The 11,853-nt window shown below is 43.1% G+C and overlaps 1 protein-coding gene across 3 annotated transcripts in view; it reads left to right on the forward strand.

The window, feature by feature from the left end:
* Window positions 1-11,853, forward strand: part of LOC102787620 (forkhead box protein J3-like) — a 75,118-nt gene that overhangs the window by 60,648 nt on the left and 2,617 nt on the right. For 2 of the 3 annotated variants that reach the window (XM_006785484.2, XM_006785483.2), the window contains 5 exons: window positions 111-330; window positions 2,886-3,140; window positions 5,593-5,694; window positions 10,129-10,401; window positions 11,130-11,258. In XM_006785484.2, the coding sequence (XP_006785547.2) occupies window positions 111-330; window positions 2,886-3,140; window positions 5,593-5,694; window positions 10,129-10,401; window positions 11,130-11,258 (979 nt within the window). The remainder of the gene's footprint in view (window positions 1-110; window positions 331-2,885; window positions 3,141-5,592; window positions 5,695-10,128; window positions 10,402-11,129; window positions 11,259-11,853) is intronic. The other variant, XM_006785485.2, reaches the window with a different exon arrangement.

An 11,853-nucleotide genomic window follows, 5' to 3' on the forward strand; every position in this document is an offset into this window, starting at 1 on the left:
GCAGTGTGAATTGAGCCTTTGTCAGGTGTTTTTCTGAAACTACGACGTTCTCTGATCTTCCCCGTGCCTTTTAACAGTCGCTCTGTCTCTTCTTCCTATTCGCCTCGAAGGTGAGCAGCCACTCGGAACCTTCGTCCCAGTCCTTGAGCCTCCAGCAGCCCGCCCAACCTCCGCCGCCGCCGCCGCCTCCTCCTCCCCCGCAGCCCCAGTACGGTTTACCCGTCCCCGAGTCACGGGACAAGCAGCTCTGCTTCTCAGACTTCGAGGACCTCAGCTCTTCGTTCCGCAGCCTTTACAAGTGCGTCTTCGAGCAGTCCTTCTCGCAGCAAGGTGGGTGGTTTTGTGTGCGGATTAGTGTGCCTGCTGATGCGTACCTGTTCGACACCTATAATAACACGTGTGTTCACGTGGAAATAAAGTAAACTTCTGTGTGAAGCTTTGTGCACATAATTAACTGACAAGAATAAGCCCCCCCCCCCTCCCCCGGCCACCACCACCTTTATAAATTCAAACAGTTTAACACTGGTTTCATAGCCGGCATTCCAGCATTAACCTCCACCACACACTCCTACTCTGTTGTGTTTTAATAAACAAACAATCTGTTGTTCCGCATATCTGCGTTTTACGGCTCGCTCAGTCAAATGAGTAAAGGCAATTAAGAGTAAGAATTCAACAGAAGGGGGGGAAAAAACTCTCAAACACATCTGTAGTCGAGCAGAGCAAAGGGTTCTGCAGCTTTGATAGCAGCTAATTAGATTGGTTCTAAAGTTTGCGAAGCATCTCGCTAATTGCTTCCTGACGCTTTCAGGTCACTAGGCCTCCTCCCTCTTGGACACCCCACCATCGCACCAACCTCCTCTCACCTTCTCTCTTCTCCCTCTCGCGCTTTCTCTCTCTCACTTTTTACTCCTGATACACATCAACAAATCTTCCGTAACCAAGGAGATTGATACGCTCTGTTGACCCCCGCAACTGCCGCCTGGATTCACCCTCTGACAAGGTCCCCTTCAATTTGTGGTCAGGGTTGTACACAGAGTACAGATAAGACAATGAGAATATAGATGGTGGGGAAGAAAACGGCACTGCGCTGAGATCTAAAAGGAAAATGAGGAAGAAAATGGATTTAGCGGATGCTTGAAAGGGACCTTTAAGTGTGAGGCTTAGCAGGAAACGGTGTCAGTAGTCATTGCATTTGAGAATTTGAGTCATCCAGACAGAGGAGCTCATCGTATCTACAGCGAGTCCAGGACCACACACCGCATTGCTACGGGCTCAGGCAGTGCCACCATCCTGAATTACAGGTCACAGTGAAGCAAATATGAACCTTTTCTAAAGAGCGAACGATTGAATCAACAGCTGGGTCAACTTGTGAAGTCTCATTTTACAATCTGGCTTTCAAAATTATGCTGCCCTTTCCCTTTTAGCCATCTTAAAATCTTAAAGAGAACCCTGTTATTATTCCCTTTAAATGCACCCGTACGGTAAATTAGGAAAGAGGAACACAGCCGTGGTAAATACAGTTAAGGCAACGAAAGCATTGAATATACGCACAGCAGAGGGGAATAAAGAGACTGAATGAAAAATACTCTGCACTCAGTGGTGCACTCATCGATTCGCTTTTTATCGGTCACAAAAAGTTCTGAAGAGATCTTGGAGTGATAGCAAATAAAGGAAAAGGTAAACACGACTCGAACAAATGTACCAAAGGAAGGTAACCTTCGAACAGTCCGCCTTACTTTATAGTTGGACGTTGTACGTCCTTGGAAGAGCCTTTTACATTTAAGTAGTCACAAAACCGGGAAGCGGACAGCCGAGGTCCAGAAACGCTGCATCATTTGAAAATTTAATGAGGCAGCAACCGACATAAAGCTTCTTCAGTGTCGATGATGAAAAGGAATTCGTAGGTAGAGGTGAGGGAGAGTGTGTGTGTTTGTGTGTGTGAGGGATAAGTCAGAGATTCTTATGACAAATCAGACAGGAGAGACACCGGGTGATGTAGCCAGGCTGGCTCGCCAAAACCTACACCCCGAATCAGAGATGATGGGTATCACCAATAGTGATAATCCTTGTTAACCCAGGCTTTCTGTTTCACGCTCTGTGTGCCCTCATAAAAGGGCTTGTTTGAAGCCTACTTAAATCAGAAGCATTATCAGATGAATGGCTGATAGAGATCTATAAAGAATATATCAAAATATAATGGCAGAAGCCCGCACTGGTGCTGCAAATAAGGCAAGAGAGCAGCTGGCAGAAAATCGTTAATCTTGTGAATTCATAAGTGAATCTATTTATTTTACCACCCAGTGCTGACATTTATGTCTAAAGTTACAGCTGCAAGCTACAGGGGTGCCAGTGCATTCACCTCTGATGCCGTCCCACAGCCTGATGGCAAAGATGTGGAAGTCTGCTGTCAGATCAAAGTGAAATCAAATTTATTGATACATTATTCTTGCTGACAAATAGCCTCCACATAAACTGATCCGTTTTCTGATCCAAGCTGCGATTCCTGCAGTGTAAAATGGACTTGGATTCGACAAACCCGTATAATTCCTTTGGTGGTATTGCGATGTATAAAACATATTCCTGTTACTGAGAATCCATAGCAGTGGTTGTGCTTGTGTGATTGAATAGGAGGCTAGCTGTGGGTGACATACCAAGGCTTGTAGGTGGTTTAAACAATTGACTGACAATAATTTAGAAATGGCAAGCTGAAACTAATCCACATCCACTTTAAAATGAGTTCAAGAGAACAAATCTGAACGTGTTGTTGAAGGAGAATCTTCGGCTTTATTTGATTGAGTTGTTATAGTGGAAAAAAGGTGTCTTCTCCATCATTTTTGCCCCGTTTTTTAAAGTTTCATGTGTCTTTGTGTTTTTTTCCCAAGCAGGTTTGATGAGTATGCCCGGTGACTCGGGTCAACAGGCCCGCACCGCCTGCTCCTACCAGCACTCTCCTGGTGGGGGAAGCGGCAGCGGCCACCACCACCAACACAACCATGGCCAGACATCGCACCTCCCTCACCACTCTCACGTCTCCCCTCACTCCACCCACGGTCAGCACCAACAGCACTCTGGTCACTCCCAGCAGCACTCGTCTCTCTCCCACCAGCAGAGTCACGCTGTGCAGGCCTGCCCCACAACAGGTGAGAACAGGTTTACAGACAAAGGGCATTACAGCATGTGTAGGATCTTTGGTGTCGCCTACTGGTGAACAACATCAGGAAAAACATAGGCAGACTTTAGCAACTTTCTAACAGGGATTGAATAATACTTTGCCAATCAGAGTAATAATAATAACATCAATACATCAGATTGTACTGAACATACCAGATCTTTAAATTTGAATGTGAAAGCTTTCTTTTAACGATAACATGAATGTTCACTAACAAAGCAACACGAGAGTCCCTTTGATTTTTAGTTAATTACTCTGGGAGAGAGGTTACAAAGGCACAGATACTCATTGAGGTGAAAGGCAATTCATGTACTTTAAAAAACTCTTATCCTTAATTACCATAATTTGTTTCAAAACCACAGAATTCAGTCAATTCGGAACAAATTTGCTCAGAAACCACAGACAAAAGATGCTTTATATCCCAGTTTCCATCAACATCTGGGGACGTTTGTGCAGACACTGCACAGGAGCAGGAACTAATATACACAATATAGACCTGACCACTGGTGTTTTACCTTGACAGCCCCCTCATTTAGGATATGGATAACCATAATTCTTTTTAAGATCTATTTCTGGCATTTTAGCCTTTATTGAAAGGGCAGGAAAGCAGGGGGAATGACCTGAAGCACATGGTCTCGGGTGCATTCAGACTCAGCTTCTGCAGCGGCCTTTCGGCATGAGGTCCTGCTCAACCAAGTGAGCTATGCTGGCATTGAGTATAAGCGAAATTCTTCTGGCCTGGCGAACAACTGGTTATGTTACACCAAAAGCAAACCTTCCTCACTATTACTGTTCACGTTATGTTTTCCAAGAAACAGAAAACCAGGAATCTCAGCGTCCTCGCAGCAAGAAAGTTCCCCCCTGCTGCCCTCGTGCCCTCGGCTTTCACCTACATCCAGAGATATGCCTGTCAGGTTAGCTGGTGATTTTAAAGTGGCTGTAGGTACGGTTGTATGCCTCTGTGTGCAGGGTGTACTCTGTGTCTTAACAGCTGGGGATTAGCTCCGGCGCCCCTTCAACCCAAAATTAGATAAACAGTTAAGAAAGAAATGGATGGCTTGATGCTTTTAGACATGGGGAAACAGGCAGTTAAAGAAATAACAAAGTTGTTTGCTTATCATTTGAAAATGGGTTTAAAATGTAAAACATGTGCAACAGTAAAAGAAAAATAAAATCAAAATATGTTTCTTTTTATCTGGCGTGACTGTGATTAGCAGTGGGGGAGACCACCTTCAGGGATGAAATGACAAAATTATGAAAATACTGTCCGGTGTTCTTTTCATTCCGATGCCGCTGTAGAAGAGAAGACCTCCTATTACCGAGACTTTCACTTTGAAAGCCCCAATGCTATTTCTCCAGTTTCTCTTCTTTTCTAATTCTCCTGAAAAGACCATACAAAGCTCAATGTATAGCTTCACATATATAGATGCACCAAAACACTGATTCAACATTGCAATTTCCAAGGCCACATTGGTGTAACTGCAGTTCACCTAACACATCAGAATGGTACGTCTGTGTACGCGGGCATTGGATTTGTATTGTATTCTTTCCTCTTTAAGGTCCCAGAGTGTTTGATTTTTATGAGGCTGAGCTGATACAAACAGGCTTCTCCAAATCTTCACGAGGCTTTTCCTACTCATATTCCCAGTCTTTGTGTGCGTTTTTTCTCTTCGTGTGTCTGCAAGAGAGCTCTCAGGCCAGTAGAAAAGCCTATTTAGACATTATTTATCTAGGTTAGTATTCCCCACAACCAAGCTGAGGATGAATGAAAGCAACCTCTCTGTCTTTGATCCACGGCCTGAGAATGTATTGTTGTTTGGGTTGTGGTGGTGAAGGCGCTGAAAAGAATCTTCTTTCTTTTGCCTCACAAGCAAAGCTATGACTGGATTTTTCTTCTTTCTTTTTGTGTGTAAACTCATGCCACCTTGTGGCTGTTTGCAGAACAGACAGATCTTTTTAAAGTGAATTAGTTTACCAGTTTGGGATCATCTAACAGTGTTGTGTTCTTCAGTATCACTGCAGATAACCAATGCTGTTTTATATCTGTGATTTGTTTCGGGGAGAAATCTTTTGAAACACGCAATTTAAAGACACCGTATTTGGTTAATATTCATATTTTATCGATTAGATGTTTTAATTCTGAATTTGATTCCTTTTTTATTTTACAATGTGATGCTCCAGGGTAAGAATAGTGTTTTAGAACAAGAGCAAATAAACACTGCCACCTTGCAAAGTCAGTTCAGAAAAGCTAAAAAAGACATGCATGTTAAATGACGTTAATATGGGACATTATTTCGATTCTTACCCTCGTTGCTTAGTGGGAAAATCCTTTGTTTTTTCCAGATTGTCTTTTGCAACATTTGGAAAAATGTTTCTTTAAAGAGATGTTTGTCTGTGTGTGTGTGTGTGTGTGTGTGTGTCAGTCATGTCATCAGACTGGTACCCCAACCTGGACTGGCTGAAGGAGAGCTGCCGCATCGCTACCAGCTACAACTGGGCTGACGTAGACCTCTCCCCGTTCCAAGGTAACGCAAACGCACAACTGCCATCAGTGTGGACAAATGAAATGAACACTGATAAAGCTGTCTACCGCGGCCCGCCTAAACACGGGGAAAATTGATAAAATGCGTATCATGTCGATCAGCTGCTTTGATTAAACCATTGTGATTCCTCTCTGTGCTTTCATATGCGCTCGCCCTTGAGGCTCAGTATTATAATATCCAGTGTGGTAATAGTACTGCCCTAATAAAAGTCATTATCCTGCATCTGAGAGGTTCCCACTCTTATTCTCTCTCACACACGTACACACACACACACACACACACATAGACACACACAAGCTGTCTCGCTCCCTCCCAATTGTATGATGTGAATAATCCAATTAGGTCCCGGCTCAGTAACAGCCTCTTATCACGGTCAGCGCACAAAGCCGGCAACATCCACACACGATTGATGACGACGGCTGGTCCTGTAGCTCACAGGCCGCTGCTGTCTCTCTCTCTCGCTCTACTTCTGCAACGCTTGACCTCTCTCACACCGCCGTAATGCCATCCTCTACTCTCTCTGGCTCATCTCCAAACAGCAGGGACGGAGCCTCTTGTCTCTGTCGGCGCCACATACGAGCCATACAAATGTGTTTTTGGGCAAAATATTCGTCTCCACGTTTGATAAATGGAAGCTTGAGCTCGTCTTATTTTGGAAGCGGTAAATACCAGAGGAGGTGATTTCAGTTCAGCGTCTTCTACGTTGTTTTAAATGTGAACAGGCATCCCGTCGGAACAAAAGACGGTTTGTAGTTTCAAGGTTTTGGAACTTATGGTGACAGTAAACCATAGTGAGATTCTTGTGCTGGATGTGTCCTCACGGTGATGGGTGATAAATAATTTATTTCTTATTCAACTCGTGATTTGCTGACGCTGGTAAGAAAAAGTTCTGCAGAAGTTGTCTGGTAAAAGAAGGAGGGCATGTTTTTTTGCTGTAATGTTTAGCATGTAGAGTGACACATTTTAAGGAGAAATATCACAAAAATGATATGTTAACTACAATTTTAGATGCTGCAAATGATATTTTTAGAAGGGGGAAAATACAGGGTGGGCCATTTATATGGATACACTGTAATAAAATGGGAATGGTTGGTGATATTAAAGTCCTGTTTGTGGCACATTAGTATATGTGAGGGGGCAAACTCCTCAAGATGGGTGGTGACCATTGTGGCCATTTAGAAGTCGGCCATCTTGGATACAACTTTTTTCAATAGGAAGAGGGCCATGTGACACATCAAACTTATTGGTAATGTCACAAGAAAAACAATGGTGTGCTTGGTTTCAACGTAACTTTATTCTTTCATGAGTTATTTACAAGTTTCTGACCACTTATAAAATGTGTTCGATGTGCTGCCCATTGTGTTGGATTGTCAATGCAACCCTCTTCTCCCACTCTTCACACACTGATAGCAACACCGCAGGAGAAATGCAAGCACAGGCAGCCAGTATCCATAGTTTCAGGTGCTGCACATCTCGTATCTTCACACCATAGACAAATGCCTTCAGATGACCCCAAAGATAAAAGTCTAAGGGGGTCAGATCGGAAGACCTTGGGGGCCATTCAACTGGCCCATGACGACCAATCCATTTTCCAGGAAATTGTTCATCTAGGAATGCTCGGACCTGGCACCCATAATGTGGTGGTGCACCATCTTGCTGGAAAAACTCAGGGAACGTGCCAGCTTCAGTGCATAAAGAGGGAAACACATCATCATGTAGCAATTTCAAATATCCAGTGGCCTTGAGGTTTCCATGGATGAAGAATGGACCCACTATCGTTGTACCCCATATACCACACCATCACTTTTGTTGTTCCAACAGTCTTGGAGGGATCCATCCAATGTGGGTTAGTGTCAGACCAATAGCGGTGGTTTTGTTTGTTAACTTCACCATTGACATAAAAGTTTGCCTCATCACTGAACAAAATCTTCTGCGTGAACTGAGGGTCCTGTTCCAATTTTTGTTTTGCCCATTCTGCAAATTCTGTGCGCCGATCTGGGTCATCCTCGTTGAGATGCTGCAGTAGCTGGAGTTTGTAAGGGTGCCATTTGTGAGTAGCTAATATCCGCCGAAGGGATGTTCGACTAATGCCACTCTCCAGTGACATGCGGCGAGTGCTACGCTGTGGGCTCTTGCTGAATGAAGCTAGGACAGCCACTGATGTTTCTTCATTAGTGACAGTTTTCTTGCGTCCACATTTTGGCAAATCCAACACTGAACCAGTTTCACGAAACTTAGCAAGCAGTTTGCTAACTGTAGCATGGGAGATGGGTGGTCTCGTAGGTTGTCTTGCATTGAAATCTGCTACAATGACCCGGTTACTGCGTTCACCAGATATCAACACAATTTCGATCTGCTCCTCGCGTGTTAACCTCTTCGACATGTCAATGGCTGTGAACAAAGAGAAACTTGTAAATAACTCATGAAATAATAAAGTTACGTTGAAACCAAGCACACCATTGTTTTTCTTGTGACATTACCAATAAGTTTGATGTGTCACATGGCCCTCTTCTTATTGAAAAAACAAAAGTTGTATCCAAGATGGCCGACTTCTAAATGGCCACCATGGTCACCACCCATCTTAAGGAGTTTGCCCCCTCACATATACTAACGTGCCACAAACAGGACTTTAATATCACCAACCATTCCCATTTTATTACAGTGTATCCATATAAATGGCCCACCCTGTACATTTTGCTCAATATAATTAGCGAGTCTAAAGAAAACTTGTAACTTATTTTGTGGTCAAGAATTTACATCTAATTTTTTTTAAAAAACTGTTACGATCCTGCAAATACCAAATTTCCTATTTTCAGAATTAAAAATGTCACAATCTACAGTGATGAAACTCGATTGCTTTAAATGATGAAGCTACAAGGATGTCTGAGATACTGATGCAAGAATTATTAAAGAATTGACATTTTGTAGGCATTTAAATCAGCTGATGAAACTATTAAAAATACATTTGTATTTTTTCCCAGCAGTGACTGAGTGGTGTCTACACCTTTAAATCATAGACCCATTAATATCCTCCCATAAGCATCCACGTGTATTTATTTATCAATGTTTTAGTCCACATAAATATTAAATAATGTATTTGGTGAATAAATCAAAGGCTTCTGACACAGTTGTAAAAATGTACTTCTAAAGCTTTTAAGGCTTAAGGGGAGCAGTATCATAGCTGGTACACACTGATCGGGTCTAACTTTATGACCTTCACTACCCACATGCATCAGTGAGCTTTGGCCACCAATGACCCTGTCGCTGGTTCACCTTGGGCCCCTTTGATAGATACTGACCACTGCAGACCAGGAACACTCCACAAGAGCTGCAGTGTTGGAGAAAATCTGACGCATGTCAAACTCACTCAAATTCTTACATGTGCCCATTTTTCCGTCTAACACATCAACTTTGAGGACAAAATGTTCACTTGCTCCCCGATATCTCCCACCCACTAACAGTGGGTTAGTGATGATGAAGAAAGCATGAGTGTAACCTCCCCTGTCAGTGGTGTATATGGTAAATGGCCTGTATTTGTATAGCGCTTTACTTAGTCCCTATGGACCCCAAAACACTTTACACTACATTCAGTCATCCACCCATTCACATACACACACTAGTGATGGCAAGCTAGATTGTAGCCACAGCTGCGCTGGGGCGCACTTACAGAGGGTTAGGGACACTGGTACCACCAGGCTCTCTGACCACCACCAGTAGGCAACAGGTGACTTTTTTTTTTATTCATGCAAAATTTGAAAACGCATGCTGTGATTTTTTTTTTTTCCTGCAGGTGCGACTACAATTGAGCCTGTCTGTTCATTCTATAAACATATTCCTAATTTATTAGATAAAACACCGAGGGAATTACACTACATCACAAAAAATTACAATTTACTCGATTTGATAAGCACTGATGCATGCCTGATGTTTAAAATTATTCATTAGTCAATCACCACCCACTTAGAGGATGTCGGGTATTTCTTGGCAGTGCTGCTAAGAAGAAAGCATCTATTAGAGAACAGCAACGTTTGGTCTGCTTTTTCAGTAAAGTAGTGAAGGAAGTGAAATTTTTGTACCCACAGAAATGAGAGACTCATTTTTGCCGTGTTTAAAAAAAAAAATCACAGAAACCAGTGCTGGCCTTGCTTCCTTTATATTTAGCATATTGATTTAATTTAATAATAGGTTTTCTCTTATATTGCTTCTTTTTCTGTTTTTTGTTTGTTTGTTTTTTTCCTGTCTGGCAGAGCAAGCTGAACAAATGCAAATTAACAGCTCGGTAACTCGTGCATTAATTTACCTGTAAAAAACCAAATCAAAACAATAAAATAAAGTACATGAAACGATGTCACATCTTGAAGCAGTAAAAGCTCTGGTGCGTGGCAGTCACAGCACTTTGCTTCCTCTCTCTGTCAGGTCTGAAGGAGAGCATGCGACAGGCGGAGCTCAGCAACTGGTCTCTTGATGCTGCCCAGATGGCTGACCTGTGTTCCTCCATTAACCAATTCTTCATGGCGACGGGGGTCATCCCCCCTCAGGGCGCCACCCACCCACAACCTCAGGTCCAACATCCTGCGCCGCCGTCCGCTCCTCAACACCCGGCTCAGCCGCACGGGGCCATGCATCCAAAGCCCAGCCATCACAATCAGCATGGGCAACACAACCCACATAATCAACACATCAGCACAGGTCAGTCTGCCGGGCCAAGGATCCTGTACTATAAGGATAGCAGTATATTAGATCGTTGCATCTGGGACCAGAGGCTGAGATTTCTGCTAGTAACCAGCTTAGACCTGGAAAGTCAGCTGCTTTATATGTGCACAGGGCTTTACACACATGCACACATGGCAGCATCGTACTCTGGACTGCTGTTCTTTAATATTAATAGTGAGTATTTAATTATTTACACCGCAGTATCCTGTTAAAAAACAAACAAACATTAAAATAAAATGCTGTTATTTATTTTTATCTGATGACTCCACTCATGTGTCAGAAGAAAAGAAAAGCGTGAAAAAAGTATGTTAACTTAAAATAACATATGGAACCCCAAAAAACTCTCCATTAGCAAAATAATGGTTCCTGCTGTTAGTTGACGGGATGGAGGCAGGAGCTCAGCTGACTGCCAGTCTCTCCGCTCGCTGTGTCATCGTTGGCTCGTTGTCTATTTACAGCGAAATTATGGAGTCTGTCGGTTTAACGGCAACTGAAGTAAAGATATGAAGATGGGGGAATATTTCACCAGAGGGAAATCCACTGAGTGGCAGCAGAATCTATTGGATTTCTCTGGCTTAGCATAAAACGACAATAAAATTGTGTGCGCCCATGATAACAGCTTGTGTTCTGCAAAGACGAGTGGTGTGAAAGCCGGGATACTAATCTGACAGTTAGTCATTGCCCTTTTGTCTATTCTCCCACAGGGAACATGTACATGGACTCGAGACAAAACCTTTCTTCTCTGATGGGCCCACCAGGATATCCTCACATGCCTCCCATGAGCAACACTGCTCCCACCATGACAGGTGACTCTCCCATCGCTCTCTTAACAGGTCAGGAGGAGCCTGGAGAAATACATGGTGTATATACAGGCTTACACAGAGGCAGTGTGTGTGTGTTTGTGTTTGTGTGTGTGTGTGTGTGTGAGCAAGAGAGAGATAGAGATTTTTGGCAATAGCACACTTTAAACTGGATAACACACTTCTCATTGATTAAATAGGGAAGCTTGAACTAAAGTTAAATGTTGTATTTCTCTTCATAAAGTTAGGAGATGGAATTAAAAATCAGCCAATCACAGATCAGCAACTCAACACAATCTGCTGAAGTTTAAACTGAGCTCCAGAAATGGAGGAGAACGGTGATTTAGGTGACTTTGGATGTGACGTGGTTGTCGATGAGGATCTCCTGATCTTTTGGGATGTTCCCATGAAACCATCTTGAGAGTTTACAGATGATGGTCTGAAAAAGAAAAAAGTATCCAGTGAGCTCTGTCTATCCCTTGGTCATACCAGAGGTCAGAGGAGAATGGTCCGACTGCTTCAAGCTGATAGGAAGGCAACAGTAACTTAAATAACCACTCGGTACAACTAAGTTTTGTATCTCTGGGGGCACAGCAAGAGATGACCACAGCAGTTCCCACTCCTATAC

The sequence above is a fragment of the Neolamprologus brichardi genome, chromosome 20 (assembly GCF_056152115.1).
Source record: "Neolamprologus brichardi isolate AB-2024 chromosome 20, ASM5615211v1, whole genome shotgun sequence".
Classification (NCBI taxonomy): Eukaryota; Metazoa; Chordata; class Actinopteri; order Cichliformes; family Cichlidae; genus Neolamprologus; species Neolamprologus brichardi.